Here is a 19,402-nt window from a genome sequence, read left to right as displayed (position 1 = left end):
ATAGAAACCAGCAAAACTCATCTCTGCATTGGAAAAGTCAGGATAGTAGTTGCCTTCGTGGGGAAGGATATAGCAATTACAATGGAACACACAAGGGATTTTGAAGACTCCTACTAACATTCTGTTTCTCAATTTAGGTGCTGGTTTCACAGGTGTCATAGACAGAAGATTCATCATTCTGCATGTAGAACAAACTCCAGTTAAGTTTTTTATGGCCTGGCGCGGTGGCTCATGCCTGTAATCCCAACACTTTGGGAGGCCGAGGTGGGCAGACCATTTGAGGTCAGGAGTTCAAGACCAGCCTGACCAACATGGTGAAACCCTGTCTCTACTAAAAATACAAAAAAATTAGCCAGGCATTGTGGTGCATACCTGTAATCTCAGCTACTTGGGAGGCTGAGGCAGGAGAATCGCTTGAACCTGGGAGGCAGAGGTTGCAGCGAGCTGAGATCATGCCACTGCACTCTAGCCTGGGTGACAGAGCAAGACTCCGTCTCGGAAAAAAAAAAAAAAGAAAAAAAAAGTTTTTTACAAAGGGTTGTCTTAAGTGTCCTGGTTTAAGCAATAAATTATATGGCCACCTTAACCAACATGCAGTTAATTTTTGTTCTGAAGATAAAATCCTGCCCCTATCCATCCCTCCAGTCTGTGTCAGGGAAAATTTAGATATCTGGAAATGTGTGGCAGATTGAAAAAGTTTATAGAATACTTCCTCAGACGATGGATTCCACTATATCAGCAGTGTATCACATATATTTCTTTTTTTTTCTTTCTCTGTCACCCAGGCTGGAATGTAGTGTTGCGATCACAGCTCACTGCAGCCTTGACCTCCTGGGACCAGGTGATCCTCCCACCTCAGTCTCCTGAGTAGCTGGGACTGCAGGCATGCACCACCAGACACTGCTATTTTTTCTATTTTTAGCAGAGATGGGATTCCATCATGTTGCCCAGGCTGGTCTTGAACTCCTGGGCTCAAGTGTACCACCCGCCTCAGCATCCCAAAGTGCTGGGATTACAGGCATGAACTACAGTGCCTGGCCTCATGTACATTTATTAATTCCAGAAAATAAAAAGGAGCCTCACTTCACCAAAGGGTTTTATAATTTTAATATATAAAACTTCAGGCCAGGCGCAGTGGCTTACTGCGCTCAGTGAGCCATTCAGTGCTGTAATTTCAGCACTTTGGGAGGCCAAGGCAGGTGGATCGCCTGAGGTCAGGAGTTCAAGACCAGCCTGGCCAACATAATGAAACCCAGTCTCTACTAAAAATACAGAAATTAGCCGGGCGTGGTGGTAGGCACCTGTAATCCCAGCTACTTGGAAGGCTGAGGCAGGAAAATCGCTTGAACTCGGGAGGCGGAGGTTGCAGTAAACCAAGACCGCGCCATTGCACTCCAGCCTGGGCAACAGAATGAGACTCTGTCTCAAAAAACAAACAAACAAACACCCAAGAACTTCATAGGATTATAAAAATATAAGGGATTATCTATTTCTTTTTCAGGCAGAAACACATCTAAACCTACAAAGACAGATGTGAATTCAGCCTCTTTAAAGCTTTCAGCACAGGATGTCATTTTTCCTATTCTTTGGTTCCATTCTAACACTTAACAGTCCTCACCATTAGGACAATATTTCTTTTACTTAATCCCAACCCTGAAGGACTGCTACTTACTAAATTTAGTGTGTATATGGGTATCCTATGAATGTCGATTTGTTATACTTCCTTGAGAACGTGGAGACTTTTTGGATAATCATTTCCATATTCAAGGAATCTTTTCAAATGATTTAATGCAATACCTTAAAAAGTACACTTTTAAAGCAAACTCAAGGCCCCCTCTCACCCCTACTTCATCTTCTCTGAGGGCATTAATGTGTCTTGCTGGTTCTCCACTGTATCCCCAGAGCCTAAGGCAGCCCTGGACTCAAAGCATGTAGCTCCTCCATAAGTATTTTTTAAATCTCTGTATTTTTCTTTTTGAGATGGAGTTTCACTCTTGGTTGCCCAGGATGGAGTGCAATGGTGCGATCTCAGCTCACTGCAACCTCGACTTCCTGGGTTCAAGAGATTCTCCTGCCTCAGCCTCCTGAGTAGCTGGGAATACATGCCCAGCTAATTTTTGTATTTTTAGTAGAGATGGAGTTTTGCCATGTTGACCAGGCTGATCTTGAACTCCTGACCTCAGGTGATCCACCCACCCTGGCCTCCCAAAGTGCTGGGATTACAGGTGTGAGCCACTGTGCCTGGCCTGAAATTTTAACTTGACATATAATAATTGTACATATTTATGCGGTACATAGTAATGTTTCAAAACATACAATGTATAGTGATCAGATCAAGGTAATTAGCATATTTATCACCTCAAACTCCTTTCTTTTTGTTGAAAACATTCAATATCCTCTCTTCTAGCTACTTGAAAGCATATAGCATATTATTGTTAACTCTAGTCGTCCTACAGTGCTATATAGAACACTAAAACTTATTTTTTAAACTATTTTGAGATTATCACAGATTCACAAGCAGTTGTAAGAAACAGTACAGAGAAATCTCATATACTCTTCACCCAGTTTTCTCTAACACCTTATATAACTATGGTACCATAGCACAACCGGGAAATTGACATTGATACAATCCTCTGACCTTATTCAGGTTTTTTTTAAATTTACTTATTTTTTATTTTTTTCTCTCCCTCCTCCTCCATCCCTTACTCAGATTTCACTAGGTTACTTGTGTGTATTTGACCCATAAGTATTGTTTAAATAAACAAACACAAAGCGCTTTCTACAGACTGATCAAATCTAGAAACTAAATTGATGTCAACTCAAACACTGTGGTTTCCCCTCCTCATGCTTTTTCTCCTCTAAGCAGACCCTACATAATTCTCTAGTTTCCTGGGAAAGCAAATGCCTCTTTACCCAATGACCTAGTGACCTTTTATCTACAAAGTGGAGCCTTCTGCAATCTGTGTGTGATCAGGCAATAGTAAAATAAAAATGTGTGATATATGAAGACCTAATAACACATCTCCCCCTTGCCTGGGTTGGGCTCATTTATTACACACACATGCACACATACACACACACACACACACACACAATTGAGTCCTTGCTAGGTAGTAGGTACCATCTAAGTGCTTCACAGTTTCATTATAATTCTCACCTCAACTCTGTGAAGATAGAATTATTATTACTATTGTACAGAGGAAGTTGAGGCAGAGAGGTTAAGTAGTTTGTCCCTCCTCAATTCATGGTTTAAAATTAATATTGTTGTTTTTTTGTTATCATCATCACCATCACATTATGCAAACACCACTCCGGGTAAGGAGTCTTAGATGAGTGAACTTGAACATCTACATACAGAAAAAAAAAAAAATACTCAGGATTTCAACACTCGAAAAGCAAATTATGAACAATGAACCACAGTAGCATTTTCTCCCCAATCTGGATCATATTATATCAAAAATTCCCAAAATAAAAACTAATCTCTGATATTAAAAGTCAAGAGTAGGCTGGGCGCAGTAGCTCACACTTGTAATCCCAGCACTTTGGGAGGCTGAGGCAGGCAGATCATTTGAGGTCAGGAGTTCAAGACTAGCATGGCCAACATGGTGAAACTCTGTCTCTGCTAAAAATATAGGCTGGGCGTGGTGGCTCATGCCTGTAATCCTAGCACTTTGGGAGGCCAAGGCGGGTGGGTCACTTGAAGTCAGGAGTTTGAGACCAGCCTGGCCAACATGGTGAAACCCCATCTCCACTAAAAACACAAAAATCAGCTGGGCATGGTGGTGCATGTCTGTAATCCCAGCTGCTTGGGAGGCTGAGGCAGGAGGATCACTTGAACCCGGGAGGCGGAGGTTGCAGTGAGCGGAGATAATGCCACTGCACTCAGCCTTGGCAACAGAACCAGACTCTGTCTCAGAAAAACCCAAAAAATTAGCTGGGCGTGGTAGCATGTGCTTATAATCCCAGCTACTTGGGGAGACCGAGGCAAGAGAATCGCTTGAACCCGGGAGGCAGAGGTTGAGATAAGCTGAGATTGCACCATTGCACTCCACCCTGCCTGGGTGACACAGCAAGACTCTGTCTCAAAAAAAAAAAAAAAAAAAAAAAAAGAGTAACTATCATGATATCATGACTCAAAGGAGTTACAGGGGTTGCTGGGGGGGTTCTGATGTGCACAGAATATTGCTTCTTGGTCTGGGTACCCGGATGTGTGCATGTGATAAAAACACATCCCTTCTGATTTAGGTACTTTTATGCATGTATGTTGTTCTTCAGTAAAAAGTTTACTTTTAAAAAGTGTGGGGGCCAGGCACAGCGGCTCATGCTTGTAATCCCAGCACTTTGGGAGGTCAAAGTGGGTAGACTGCTTGAGCCCAGGAGTTCAAGACCAGCTTGGGCAACACGGTGAAACCTCATCTCTACAAAGAAATACAAAAATAAACCACACCTGGTAGTGTGCGCCTATAGTCCCAGCTACTCAGCAGGCTGAGGCAGGAGGATTGCTTGAGCCCAGGTGGTGGAGGCTGTAGTGAGCTGAGATCGAGCCACTGCACTCCAGCCTGGGCAACAGAGCAAGACTCTGTCTCAAAAATAAATAAATAAAGCCAAAAATTCAAAGACAACTGTGTTCCCAGTGAAGACTTCTTACTCTTTCTAATACTATGAAGCATCACAGAAAAATGTGTCAAATTTGCTGTAAAACTGAACTTTGCCCCCTTTGAGTGTCAAAACTTGATTTTTAAAAACCTTTTACATTTACGCAAATTGGCTGCACGCTAGCTTTCCCTGTCCAGCAGTAGAATGAATAGAATATATTCAGTCTTTTATTGATCATTTGGGGTCATCAATCAAACACCAATTATTATCCTGTTACTCTAAAGGGAAGCCCTTAGGGGTTTCTGAATCAGGAGAGGTGCTCACCTCTGATCCAAATGAGCCCATACAATTATGGTTTGAGAGTCCCTGGGTCTCTCTCAGAGTTTTTCTATTTCGTTTTGTTTCTGGCTTGAGTTAGGGCACCTACTTCCAACCTCTCTCCTCCATCACTTTGTCTCATCCTTGGTTCCCACCAGCTCTAAGTTTTAGCTTATAAAATGTCTTATTTTTATTTATTCAGAGTGAGACAGGGTCTCACTCTGTCGCCCAGGCTGGAGTGTAGTGGCGCAATCTTGGCTCACTGCAACTTCTGCCTCCTGGGCTCAAGCCATCCTCCCATCTCAGCCTCCAGAGTAACTGGGACTACAGGTGTGTGCCACTACCCCCAGCTAACAGCTTATAAAATTTCATGTTGCTGAAAATCTTAACATCTGTTAAATCTGGGTCGTGGGTACTTAGGGATCTATTATGTTTTTTCTTATAGTTGAAAGAGCTCATTCCAGTTTTAAAGTTAAAACAATATTTCCATAAGCCTGCAAACCCACTAGCCAATTAGTCTTACCTACTCAATAGGCGGCTTGCAGAGATTTGAGGGGCTCTCACACAAGTGAGGCAGGTGACCTCTAGCACATGGAGGTTTCACAGCATCTATCCTGGCTACATAGAGGCTCTGCTGCAAAGCTCAATATGCTTCAAAATGCTGTCTGGATAAATGAAGGATAAATGCAAAATGTTGCATTTGCATAAGCTGTTTACATGCTTTTTAAAATGTATAAGTAACTGAAATATGGTGGACTTTGGGAGAAAAGGGCAATCTTAACAAACCAAGCCATATTTCCTAAACAAGAATCTATTCTCAACAGTTATAAAAACTGCCTGGAGAGTGGAATTTAAATATTTCTTGCTTCTTCGGTTTGGCACTTACCTAGACACCATTCCTGAGGTTCAATGAGAAGGAAGAAAAAGTCCCCTAAGCCCACAAGAAGGGGAAATGGTATAAAACAGCTACTTGTGACTGAAACAAGGGTTTGCTGTTAGAGGCTGTAGTTGGCATTCCATTTCTCCCAGAAAATGAGGGGAAATACAAACATTATAGATGAGAAATACACTTTAAATCCTTTAAAAGAAAAGATATTGATGGTGGAACATGCTAGCATGACAAACTTAAAAAGAAAGAAAGGGAGGGAGGAAGAAATGAATACCTGTGTATAATTATCTTAAGACAATGAAGAGAAAAATACAGTAACTTGAATTTGGGTTTAATTATTAGAAAATGTCGGCTGGGTGCAGTGGCTCATGCCTGTAATCCCAGAACTTTGGGAAGCCAAGACAGGCGGATCTCTTAAGGTCAGGATTTCAAGACCATCCTGGCCAATGTGGTGAAACCCCGTCTCTATAAAAAAATACAAAAATTAGCTGGGCATGGTGGCTCACACCTGTAGTCCCAGTGAGCCACTGCACTCCAACCTGGGCAACAGAGCTGGAGTTTCTGTCTCAAAAAAAAAAAAAAAGAAAGAAAAAGAAAGAAAGAAAAGAAAAGAAAATGTCTCAGCTCCTTGTTGCATAACCAAAACTTGGGAATATGTGAAAATGTATACTCTCTAAAATGTAATCTCTGGTTTGACACCAGCTTTCCATCCATATACCATTACAAAACTATTTATATACACAAGTTTGTCTTAGAGCAGGCAATGCAAATTTAGAATCTGTCAAAGTGTGTGTGGTAGGGGAAGAGTGCTTGGAGGGAGAGAAATGTCCCCAAACATGGAAAACATTTTGACTCTAGTTCTTCTGTGTTTAAATCTTGTGATTCATGAAGGTGGGAACATGTCTATCTTGTTCACTGTCACATCCCAGTATTTAGCATAGAGCTTGGCATATAGTAGGAATTCAGTAAGTATGTTTTTGTTTTTGTTTTCTGAGACAGAGTCTCTCTCTTTGCACCCAGGCTAGAGTGCAGTGGCGGGATCTCGGCTCACTGCAACCTCGGATTCCCGGGTTCAAGCAATTCTCATGCCTCAGCCTCCAGAGTAGCTGGGATTACAGACCAGCACTACCATGCCCAGCTAATTTTTGTATTTTTAGTAGAGATAGAGTATCACCATGTTGGCCAGGCTCATCTCGAACTCCTGACCTCAAGTGATCTGCCCACCTTGGCCTCCCAAAGTGCTGGGATTACAGGCGTGAGCCACCATGCCCGGCCCAAATAATTCTAAATAAAGCACAGGAATAATTGCTAATAAAGCACAGTAGTTCATTCAGTATTCCCAGCAAATGAGCAAATCCTCTTTTACTTTTTTTAAAATTTATTTTTTTAATTAAGAGACTTGACAATTAAAAATTGCATATATTTGTGCTATACAACGTTTCCATATATACACACACACACACACACACACACACACACACATCGTGAAATGGTTAAATCAAGCTAATTAACATATCCATCACCTCACATACTTATTTTTTAGTCTTCTTTTTTTTTTGAGACAGAGTCTCACTATGTCGCCCAAGCTGGAGTGCAGTGGCATGATCTTGGCTCACTGCAACCTCTGCTTCCTGGGCTCAAGATATTCTCCTGCCTCAGCCTCCCAAATAGCTGGGATTACAGGTGCACACCACCATGCCCGGCTAATTTTTGTATTTTTTTTGTAGAGACAGGGTTTTGCCGTGATGTTCAGGCTGGTCTCCAACTCCTGGGCTCAAGTGATTCTCCTGCCTCAGCCTCCCAAAGTGCTAGAATTACAGGCATAAGCCACCATGCCAGGCCCATAAAATGCACAAATCAAAAAACTCAAGAAAAATTGTACTGCTGATGCAAGTATTAGCTAATAGAAGACCAAATGGCCCTTTCAAATAAGTAAAAAGCATTCTGCACTTGGACCCACTTAACAACTTTAAGTGAATTCAAAAATAAAATAAGAGTAAGTTATTGAGTTTGAAGTACACTGGAATTTTAAAACACTTACGAATTCTACTTAAACATGGTGTGCCCATTACACTTCCCTCTTTGAATAAAGTATTATTTCACTCTCCTTGGCAGAATGCTCAGAACAGGATTATCAGTCTCCACAACTCATTTCCCTCTGCATGCAAGAGCTTACCAGATTCTATCCAAAGGACCTTAAGTTTAAATGAAAAAGCAGAGAATCTTCTTTAAATAAACTTCTTGAAAAGATTCCTGCACTGGCTGTCAAAGAGAATCAGAGCTTTGAAACATGTCTGTGCATTCAAACTGTCTCACAGCACGAATGTCATGAAACTGAAAATCTCTGGAAAGTCAAACTGAAGGAAGTGATTCAGATGATTTGGAAGATATTTTTAGCCCTAGAAACATCTCTGAGTGATTAAAATCCTCGCAAAGGCAGCTACTTGGTACCAAATACATGTAGAAAAAGAAAAAAATTCAATTAATTGACTACACATTTAAAAATATTCAGAAATTGTGTGTTTTCAGAAAGATCAGCTATATTTTCTTGTGCCTCATATCAATATTACGATAGATTAGAAAGAGTACTGGCTGTGATACTACCTGGTTGTCTGACCCTGGCCAGACATTTGGTCTCTAAAATGAAGGGTAGAACTTAAGGTCCCAGCCAGCTCTAAATATTTAAGGATCAATATAACCTACATTTCTAAACAAAACAACAAAAAACCCCATCATAATTTGAGCTGGGACGGTGCGGTGGTTCACAACTGTAATCCCAGCACTTTGAGAGGGGTGGAAGAATCACTTGGGCCCGGGAGGTCGAGGCTGCAGTGAGTCATGATTTCGCCACTACACTCCAGCCTGGCTGACAGAGCAAGACCCTGTATCAAAACAAACAAGCAAAAAGAAAGAAACCATAACTCGTGTCCAACCAAATTAAATGGGAACAGCTTGCAGACCGAGCTGTATCTTACTTGTTTTACACAGTGTCTGGCACACAGTAAGTACTTAATAAATATGTTAATTAAATGGATAGGATAATATGAAGAAATTGAGTGAACAACAACAAAAACTTAGAAAAGTACAGCCAAAGTCTGTATAGTCATTTCAAAGCTTGTTTTGACCTTTTAAGGAAGTCTCTATATAAAGAAAAAAGTTATAACAAAGATTTCTAGTCTTTTTTTTTTTTTTTTTTTTTTTTTTGAGACAGGGTCTTGTTCTGTTCCCCAGGCTGGAGTGCAGTGGCATGGTCACGGCTCACTGCAGCCTCAACCTCCCAGGCTCAAGTGATCTTCCAGCCTCAGCCTCCCGAGTAGCTGGGACTTACCAACACACACCAGCACACCTGGCTAATTTTTGTATTTTTTTTTGTAGAGATGGGGTTTCACCATGTTGCCCAGGCTTGTCTCCCTACTTGGCTTCCCAAAGTCCTGGGATTACAGGCATGAGCCACTGTGCCTGGCCCTCTATCTTTCTTAAAAAGGAAGAATGTTCTACCTTTTAAGGGAAAAATTTAAAACCTTGCAAAGTCAAGTCAGAAAACCCTAGCAGGAGTCACCTGTAAACTGGAAGCTATGGCCTGGAATTTGGTCCAAAGATGTTGTTTTGTTTGATCAGCCCAATGTTTTGGAGGTTTTGTTTTTGTGGCTGGTTTACTTTTTGTTTGAACCAATTTTTTAAAAACCTGGATTCTCTCGGGAGAATGAGAAGCCCTGTCAACCTTGAACTGGCATCCTCACGTAGCCATGATCCACTGGGGCTAAGTGGAAGCTTCCTGTTTTGCCAGGAGTGAGCACTCTCTAGTTCCCTACAGTTCCCACCTCTCACACAAGTGTACACCTATACTCTGCTGCATGAGGATTTGACCTTTAATTAACTGCCTTAGTAAACAGATAAGTGGTTTGTCACCAGTTATTAGGCAATGCTGGTTATAATAAAAACTGACCCAATTGGTAAACTGTGTCTGGACTGAGAGAAACAATGAAAAATCTGTAAATACCTGATGACGATGCCAATACTTTGGGCTTCCCAGAGTGCAGTGATAACTGTTAGAGCCTATATTAATCCCCTAGAGTTACCATAACAAATTACCAGAAATCTAGTAACTTAAAACAACATATTTATTCTCTCTCAGTTCTGGAGGCCAGAAATTAAAAATCAAGGTGTTATAATAGCAGGATGGTCCTGAGGGAGAAGCCATGCCATACCCTCTTCGGCCTCTAGGGGAGCCGACAATTCTCCATTTTCCTTGGCTTGTGGCCACATCACTCCAATCTCTGCCTGTCTTCACATAGCCTTCTTCTCTGTGTGTCTTTGTCTCAAATCTCCTTCTCCTTTCTCTTATAAGGGCACCAATCATAGGATTTAGAGCCCAGTCTAAACCCAGGGTGATCTCATCTTGAGATCCATAGTTAATATCTGCAAAGATCCTATTTCCAAGTAAGGTCACATTCATGGATACCTGGGATTAGGATTTAGACATACCTTTTTGGGGGGCACTATTCAACCCACTACCTATCCCTTGCAGGGATCATAGAAGTAGGTATACAGAGTACTACAAAAGACAATGGTTCCTATGGGGCAAGGGGACTTTAAGCTCTGATCTCACCAGTGCAGATCTCATCTCCTGGTGCCCGAGCTGTTACCTGAGGAAAGGATAGCTTACTGAGGGCTATGATGACTGCTGCTGCAAGGATGCCCACTGCCACTGCCCAGCCACTGTCCTGCCAGCAAGCTCTGACTTCTGTCCTACATCCTTCTGAGTAGACTGGTGTCCAGTATGGTCTTAATAGTCTCTCATGTCTTTTTTTTTTTTTTTTTTTTTTTTTTGAGACAGAGTTTCACTCTTGTTGCCCAGGCTGGAGTGCAATGGCATGATCTCAGCTCACCGCAACCTCTGTCTCCTGGGTTCAAGCGATTCTCCTGCCTCAGCCTCCTGAGTAGCTGGGATTACAGGTATGCACCACCCTGCCCGGCTAATTTTGTATTTTTAGTAGAGATGGGGTTTCTCCATGTTGGTCAGGCTGGTCTCGAACTCCCGACCTCAGGTGATCCACCTGCCTTGGCCTTCCAAAGTGCTGGGATTACAGGCATGAGCCACCGCCCCTGGCAGTAGTTTCTCGTGTCTGAATGTTTAGTTGAATCCAGAAAGACACCCTGGTGGGTGCTGTATACTAAATCTACTTCGCCTATTTACTTTGTACACCAATCCTTGTTGGTGTGACCCTTTGGTTTAAAGAATTGGCCAAACTTCCATCAATTTAGTAAATATTCATTGAATGTTTATTATGTGTTGGGTAATGCTATGGATACAGCATTGAAGAAAACAGACAAAATCCCTTCCTTCTGGGAGCTTATATTCTAGTAGGAGAAGACAGACAATAAATTAATAGTCAGTGATCAGAATTTAGATAATACTGTATTTTGAATTCAGAGTCTATAAGATTTTCTAGTGAAATGGCTGAGAAGTGTGGAAGAGAAGAATCACAGATGACTGCATAATTTCGTCCTGAATGGCTACAAGGATAAAGTTGCCATTTACTGAGATGGTGGAACCTATGGGAGGAGTTGGTTTTGCAGGCATGAGGAAGATCAAGAGCTGAGATCTGGACATGCCTATCTGATATTCAAGTAGAGAGTTTGAGTAGGCAAATAGATATTTGGATTTGGAGTTCAGGGAAGAGTCTGGGCTGAATATACAAATTTGAGAGGGTTCAGTGTATAGATAGTACTTAAAGCCAAGAAGAGACTGGATAAGATTGACCACCAAAGAAGTGAGTGTAGAAAAAAAGAAGTGGTCAGAAGACTGAGGCTTGAGCACTCTAACCTGCAGTCATCAGGAAGATGAGGAAGAACCAGCAAAGGAGACTGAGGATGGGGCAGCCAGGAAAGAGAGAAGAGCCACGAGAATCAGGTGTCCTGGAAGCCACCCAACTTACCAGGTGAAGAAAGAGAAGCCAAGTAAAAAAAGTGTCCCGGCCAGACGCAGTGGCTCAAACTTCTAATCCCAGCACTTTGGGAGGCTGAGGCGGGTGGATCACCTGAGGTCGGGAGTTCAAGACCAGCCTGACCAACGTGGAGAAACCCCATCTCTACTAAAAATACAAAATTAGCTGGGCATCGTGGTGCATACCTGTAATCCCAGCTACTCTGGAGGCTGAGGCAGGAGAATCGCTTGAACCCAGGAGGCAGAGTTTGCGGTGAGCTCAAATCACACCATTGCACTCCAGCCTGGGCAACAAGAGCAAAACTCCATCTCAAAAAAAAAAAAAAAAAAAAGAAAGAAAAAAAAATAAAGTGCCCCAAGGAGGAGTGAGGGGTCAATTATGTCAAATGCTGCCTTCCACTCAAACACTATTAGGACTGAGAATTGAGCAATGGAATTAGCAACATGGTAGCCATTACCTACCATATTAAGCACAATTTTGGTGGAGCAGGAGATGAAAACCTAATTGTAATGGGCTCGAGAAAGAACAGGAAGAAAGGAACTAGAAACTGCAGGTATGGACAAAAATTTCAAAAAGTTCATAGTAAGGCAAGCAGAGAATTGAGGCAGTAGCTGACGGATATACAGGGTCAAGAGTGATTTTGTTTTGTTTTGCTTTGTTTTGTTTTCGAAGATGATAGAAATTATAACATGTTGGAAATAAGCCAGTTGGGGGAGAAACTTAATGATGCAGAAAAAGGAGGGAGAACTGGGACGAAGGGAAGAGGAGGTACAGATTGTACTTAGGCAGCAACATTCTCATCAGCTAGAGGCCTAAGAATAAAGATGCGTTTCCAGTGCAATATGATGTCCATTCTTCCTGGAGGTTGACTAAGCCAGTGCTTTTAAACTGGCTGAACAGGAGAATCACTAGGGAAAAGTGAGGGTGTGTTTACTTTAGACACTATTATTATCGTCACAAGTAAGTGGCTGTAAATTGCATTTTGTTACTAACAATTCAATGATGGTACAGAAATAATCACTCATTCATTCAACAACCACTTACTCGTCTACCATGTGCCAGTTCTCAGTGTTATTCTAGGTACTGGGGATATAGCACTGAGCACCACAGTCATATCTAAAACATTTTTATTGGTTGCATTATTTAAAAATCTATGTGTATTTATTTACAACAAAAAATATGTTGGGGATATTTTTTGTGGTTTTGGTCACAAAATTTCTTTAAATCATCTCTTTATGCTTTGTAAAAACCCTTGTATCGCTAATATTGATAGGTTTTATTATCAATGGTGTCCCTGAAGCTTCTTTTAGAGTAGGTATTTGGGACACTTTCTCCATTATCTTACTTGCTGGATTTTACCCCAAGAGCCTTTTCAAGTCTATTTAAGTAATCTTGGAATTTGGTCACTTTTAGATAAATTAATAGGATATCCCAACTGCTTTTTAAGAACTGCTCTTAATTTCTGTTAGTCTTTTAAATGTTACTTAAAGGTAGTTATATTCTCTCACGAAATCAACTTGAGATCATTAGACTATTTAATTTCTCTCCCTTCGGTTTATACAATAAAAGGAGTTCTACACAGGAAAGGAAGGAGTATAGAATTGCCGAGACTTCTTTTCGCTAAATGTAGACACCCGAATTTTCTACCTTTCACTAAAGAACACATTCCACCTTGCTGAACCTTTTAAAAGGTCAACAGCCACTTTGACAGCGTTTATTTGTTTCAGTCTTTTCTGTGGCCTTCTTTTCAAGGTTCGTTTCTCTGATTTCCTAGTAGTATACTTATTTCATGGGAAACATTTCTTTCAGAGAAGCACAAAGCCTCTTCTAAACACTTCCTCATTCATGTTAGAGTCTGTTAGCTAGATTTCCCACTAGTTTAAAATTTTATTTTAGTTTTAGATTTCCCATGATCTGTTATACTTTAATTTAGAATATATACATATTCCAAAATATACTTGGAGTATGGGAGGTGGGGAGAGAGAGGGGGAAAGGAGGGGAGAGAGAGGGGGAAAGGAAGGGGGAGGGACACAGAGGAGAAAATGGGACAAGGAGAGAGAGGGTGAGCGAGAAAGGGAAAGGGGAATAAAGAAGGAGAGGGAGATTTGTTTTGTAACTTCTATGTTAGCTTTGCTTCTTTGGAGTTTACCCCTTTTTTTTTTTTCGAGACAGAATCTCACTCTGTTGCCCAGGCTAGAGTGCAGTGGCACAATCTTGGCTCACTGCAACCTCCACCTCCCAGGTTCAAGCAATTCTCCTGTCTCAGACTCCTGAGTACCTGAGATTACAGGTGCCTGCCACCACGCCCAGCTAATTTTCGTATTTTTAGTAGAGACAGTGTTTCACCATGTTGGCCAGGCTGGTCTCGAACTCCTGACCTCAGGGGATCCACTCGCCTCAGCCTCCCAAAGTGCTGGGATTACAGGCGTAAGCCACCGTGCCCGGCCAGAGCCTACTTCTTCTTCTTTTTTTTTTTTTTTAGACGGGAGTTTCGCTCTTGTTGCCCAGGCTGGAGTGCAATGGCAAGATCTCGACTCACCGCAACCTCCGTTTCCCGAGTTCAAGCAATTCTCCTGCCTCAGCCTCCCAAGTAGCTGGACCGTGCCGGCCCAGAGCTTACTTCTTAAAGGTGTTTCAAAGGACTCGTACTTGTTCTTAGTTTCAAATATTGTTTACTACTTGTATATTGCATTTCTAAAGCATTTTATACTTAGAGTAATAACTGTACTTTAGCCTTCCCTTCTTCATCTCCAAATATTTGTGTATTACAGAAGAGAAGAACTCCATTACATCGTGTTCTTTGTTAGAGATTTGAAATCTCATAGCCTAAAATTTCCCTCCTTGCAGCAATCACACACGGTAAAAAAGTCTGTTATAACATGGTGAGTCTGTAACGTGTGGGTCCCTCGCAGCCTATAAAGTTTATTTATTACTCCCCCTCCTTCCACTGGAGCCTTCCTAATACTTAGGGTGAGGAATGTGGGTGGGTGGGCCAAGATATGGAAGAACTGGGGAGAACTATACATGTGCCTACATGTATGAAAACATTTATGCTCATGTCAATTAAATGCATTATGATTAAAGTGATTTGCACATCCAGGATCCAAACAGGAAACAGGATGAGTAATGACGGGACAAACTCTGGACCATTGATACAAATACAGTAATTGAACCTAAAGAAAACAAGATCGGCCGGGTACTGTGGCTCACGTCTGTAATCTCAGCAGTTTGGGGGGCCAAGGTAGGCGGATCACTTGAGGTCAGGAATTCGAGGCCAGCCTGGCCAACATGGTGAAACCCCGTCTCTACTAAAAATACAAAAATTATCTGGGCGTGGTGGTAGGCATCTGTAATCCCAGCTACTGGGGAGGCTGGGGCAGGAGAATTGCTTGAACCTGGGAGATGGAGGTTGCAGTGAGCCAAGATTGCGCCACTGCACTCCAGCCTGGGCGACAGAGCAAGACTACGTCTTGAAAGAAAGAAAAAAAGAAACAAGATTTTCATAAGAGCAGCAGATGAAAATTGCCAAAATTTACACATTTTTGTCCAAGAGTTAAGTATGAACAGATTAAGAGAAGTACAAAGTTTAGAGAAATTAAAAAACCTTTTAGAAAACCGTGTATTGGACTCTAACATGAATGAAGAGTTTCAAAACATATTTTAGATGAAGGTTTTCGCTGTCTAAAAAGATTTGGCAGAAAATAAGCGTATTGCCATAAAAGCAGAGAATCCAACTTTGACGATAAGGTCACTGAAAAGACTTAAAACAACTTTCATGGGTAAGTTACATAACTTCTCTGCCTCTGTTTACTCTTACATACATGTGGCATAATGCACTTAGTGGACACACAGCATGCAATCACTATTAGCCATTCTCATGTCTTCTCCTCTGTGGCAAGTCAGGCAACGAGTAATAACACTTGTGTTTCCCTTACCCTCAATTATGAGAAGATATTCCAAGACCTCCAGAAAGCTTTTTGGTATTAGAAGCTGCTCTGAAGAGTTGGGTAGAAGAGGAGACTGGCTCTATTCTTTGAGCAAACAAGGTGTAGACAGCTCTGGGCCAAACTTAAGGGCTCCACCACGAAGGAAAGAGTGCTTCTGACAGTTACTTTGGAACTTGAGTATGTTTTTCTCTTACAAGCGTAGTGGCAAAATAACTGAGAGTTACGCAACGAAATGCCTTAGGTGCCCAGTGGTGCTCACACCCTGATGCCGATCTCACACCAGGGAAGCCTTTGAATGCTGAGGGTTAGTAACACCTTCCACTACATTCCAGAGTGGGAGAATGCTGGCCACACTTGCGAAAGCTGCAGTACAAGTTTAAAACAACCAACAAAAACAAAAGCCAAAATCACTTTTCTTTAGAAATGAGGTCAGCACTGTTTTGCACACTCGTTTGTGGCGAGTTAAATATTTGGTGAAGAAAAGGCAGCCTGCCCGCAGGCAAAGCTAGAGATTTCGGCCAGTGGGCATATCTTTCCAAACCCTTGCTACTCCTCTCGATTATTTTCTGCGACATAACACCACTCCACCCCTTGCTGCCTTTCTCTAACTACTTTCTCAAGGCCGTGCCTTTGAGGAAGTGGTTACAAATAAATGGTGTTTGAGCCAAAAGCTAGAGGTTCCTCCAGCTACACGGCAAACCGAAGGAAGCAGTCAGGACATTGTGAGAGGCACTACACAATGACAACAAACATTGCCAGCGACTGCTGAGCCCCTCCCCCGCGCCAGCCTCAGCCCAGAGAATGCAGGCCCGGGGCTGGCTCGCCGCGGGCCAAACACGGACGCAGCTTGCGCCGGGGGCATCCCGAGCAGAGGCATCCCTCGGTGCCAGGCAGCCGCGGGCCCTCTCCGGGCATCTCCCACCCGGAGTGCTGGGCCAGTGCCCAATAGGAAGCCCCGCGGGGGAACTTTCGCCACTCTTCTGCCACATAAACAAGTCAGGCTCAAGACCGTCCAATGACTGGGCAGGGCGGCGAAACACACTTGGAAGTCCTGGCAGCTTCCCGGAGTCGACTGAGTTTAACACTCTAGGAGGACAGGAACCCAGGGCGGATGCTTCACTCGCCCACCTTGGCCAGCCCCTTTACCCAGGGCCGAGGATGTTACAAATACGGGCAAATTCTCGCTCCGGCAATCTTTTCCCCGCTGCCTTCCCCTCCTCATCTGCAGCCTGGAAGCAAGTTCAGCAAAACGCTGAGGCGAAAGTGTTTCCGCGCCCCCGATTGCGCAGGCTCGGTCCACAGGGGCGACTTTCCGGGGCGCGTGGGCTGCAGCGGCCCGACTGCGCGGCGCTCCGGCATCGCGCCCGGGCTCAAGTTTCTGCGTCTTGGAGGCCCCTCCAGTGCGTCCTAGCCACTCGCCGCAAAGAGTTAACCAAGTGAGGCCGGCCCCGCTCCGCCGCCCCCAGCAGCGCGTCTCCACCGCGCACCCCCGGCCCCGCACTCGCTGCGATCCGCCTGAACCGCAGCTCTGTCCCGCCCCAGAGCCAGCCAGCCTCCCTCCCGCCCAGCCGACTTGGCTTCCCGCGCGCTCCTCACCGCACTCCTCCGGGCCCCGCGATCCTCCAGCACTTCCTCAGCTAGAAGGGGCTTCACGGAGGACCCTCTGCCCCCGCCGTTCTCCGCTTTCCTCCCCGCACCCCCCCCCCCCCAGGAGGTGCCAGTACCGATGCCCTGGATGAAGACGAAGCCGGTGACCATGAGCACTGGGTGCCAGTTAAACTCTAGTGCGCTCCCATCCCAGCCAAGCCCCTCTCGGTAGTGGAGGACCCAGACGAGGGCGAAGATCACCGACAGGAAGCCGACGAGCAGTGCCGACCCCAGCAGCGCCAGGAAGCGCCAGTAGCCCTCCATGGCCATCAGCGCCCCATACTCCGCACCGCGGGGGCCACGAGAACTTGGAGAGGCGGCGGCAGCCCTCTGGGTAGTGGCCGGGCGGCGAGACCGGGCGTCGACTTCTTGGGGCTGTCTCCGCCTGCGGGGAGGGACTTTCTGGGCTGCTGGCCCGGAATGTGGGGCCTCTTGGGGGTGGGGAGCTGGCCCCAACTCAGAAATGGGCCCCACCCCCGGAATCACGCGGCCGCCGAGGGCGCTCACTGCCTGGTGGCCTCACCCTCTCCCTCGCCCAGCATTCAAGCTCGCAGAGGGCTTCAGTAACAGACCTAGTTAGTTGCTCAAAGAGAAAATTCCGAGGATTTTATACTCACCACTTGCTTTTAACACTTCCCGTATCTCGTCCTTATTTGTGGGGAGGTTGAGTAGGGCAGTGGTGCGCCCTCTTGGTTAAGAGAAGAGAGGGATCCGTTGGGTAAGGTTATGTGTGTGCTTTTAACTACTAACGAAGCCTCCTTAGCCACAGTGCTGGAGAATTGGCTGTCTCTGACATCAAAGGGTGTTAAGGAGGAACCTGTAAGGTGGTGTAAACTAAAAATAAAATCCTAAGCCCCTCACTGACTGAATGGACCTCCTTGGCCAAGCAGACCCCAGAAAAACCTTAAAGCTGAGTTTCTAGCTACAGCCAGAAGGGAAGTCTACCCCCTCCCTTTTGGAATTTAGACTCAACAGCTGACTAGCATTAATGTTTAAAATAGAAATCATAAGGCGGACAGAACAGACTCTTTGTAGCAATAAGACATCAAATTATAAAAAGGACCTAAGTCACACACTCCTACACTTAAGGAATAAACTATGGTCTAACTGCCACAAAGGTTTTCTTTTTCTCTAGAGGCTAAACAAGCACTGGCTTGAGATAAGCAATATTAAAACAATTACAACTTAATCAGTTCACAGATGCTGACCAGCTGAACCCCTGTTGCACCAGCCAGAACTACAGCTTTCACTGGACTGATTTCAGGAACTTTTTCATGATAAGAAGACCGACCATGGACCGGTTCTGGCCAGTGTACAGGGATTGTGCACTTGTATGCATTCACGTCCTGAAAAGACCTTTTGAAGTATAGGTTTGAAGTAATACATTTAAATGTATTTGAAGTAATACAATTAAATGTTAAGTCTCCACCCCAAAGAGAACATGTTACATGCATGTTTGTTCAATATGCATGTGTAAGGACCACCTCCATTAATATTCATAGCTCCTCCTGTAACCTGTTACATATGTATGTTTGGCCAAACTGTTCAGCATAAAGCTCCTACCCCAACCCCTCTGCCTTCCAAGTGCCTGTCTCTGGTCTTAGGCCAGAGGCTGTGTTTATCAGCCTATGGAATGGCCTCCTTGCAGGCTATAACCTTTTATAAGAAATAAAGTCTCCCCTTTTTTCAAATTTATAATTTTTTGTTTTAAGTTAACAGTAAAGGCCGGGCGCAGTGCCTCACACCTGTAATCTCAGCACTTTGGGAGGCTAAGGCGGGCAGATCACTTGAGTCCAGGAGTTTGAGACCAGCCTGGGCAACAAGGTGAAACCCTGTCTCTACTAAAAATACAAATGCATGCACCTGTAGTCCCAGCTACTTGGGGGACTGAGGAAGGAGGATCACTTGAGCCCAGAAGGTCGAGGCTGCAGTGAGCTGAGATTGCACCACTGCACTTCAGCTTGGGTGACAAAGTGAGACTCTGTCTCAAAAAAAAAAAAAAAAAAAACCCAGTAAACCGGATCCCCATGAGGTGTCTCACAGCTGTAATCCCAGGG

General features: G+C 43.9%; 1 protein-coding gene across 2 annotated transcripts in view; it reads right to left on the bottom strand.

The window, feature by feature from the left end:
* Positions 1-17,940, bottom strand: part of CYBRD1 (cytochrome b reductase 1) — a 35,828-nt gene extending 17,888 nt beyond the window's left edge. Inside the window, exon 1 of one of the 2 annotated variants that reach the window (XM_004032777.4) lies at positions 17,423-17,940. In XM_004032777.4, coding sequence (XP_004032825.1) covers positions 17,423-17,615 — 193 coding nt within the window. In that variant the 5' untranslated portion in view covers positions 17,616-17,940. The remainder of the gene's footprint in view (positions 1-17,422) is intronic. The other variant, XM_004032778.5, reaches the window with a different exon arrangement.
* Between the last annotated feature and the right edge of the window lie 1,462 nt (positions 17,941-19,402).

This window comes from Gorilla gorilla, chromosome 11, assembly GCF_029281585.2.
Source record: "Gorilla gorilla gorilla isolate KB3781 chromosome 11, NHGRI_mGorGor1-v2.1_pri, whole genome shotgun sequence".
Taxonomy (NCBI): domain Eukaryota; kingdom Metazoa; phylum Chordata; class Mammalia; order Primates; family Hominidae; genus Gorilla; species Gorilla gorilla.
The sequence above is the reverse complement of the archived record's forward strand: the minus strand, read 5'-3'. Positions and strand labels throughout refer to the sequence as shown.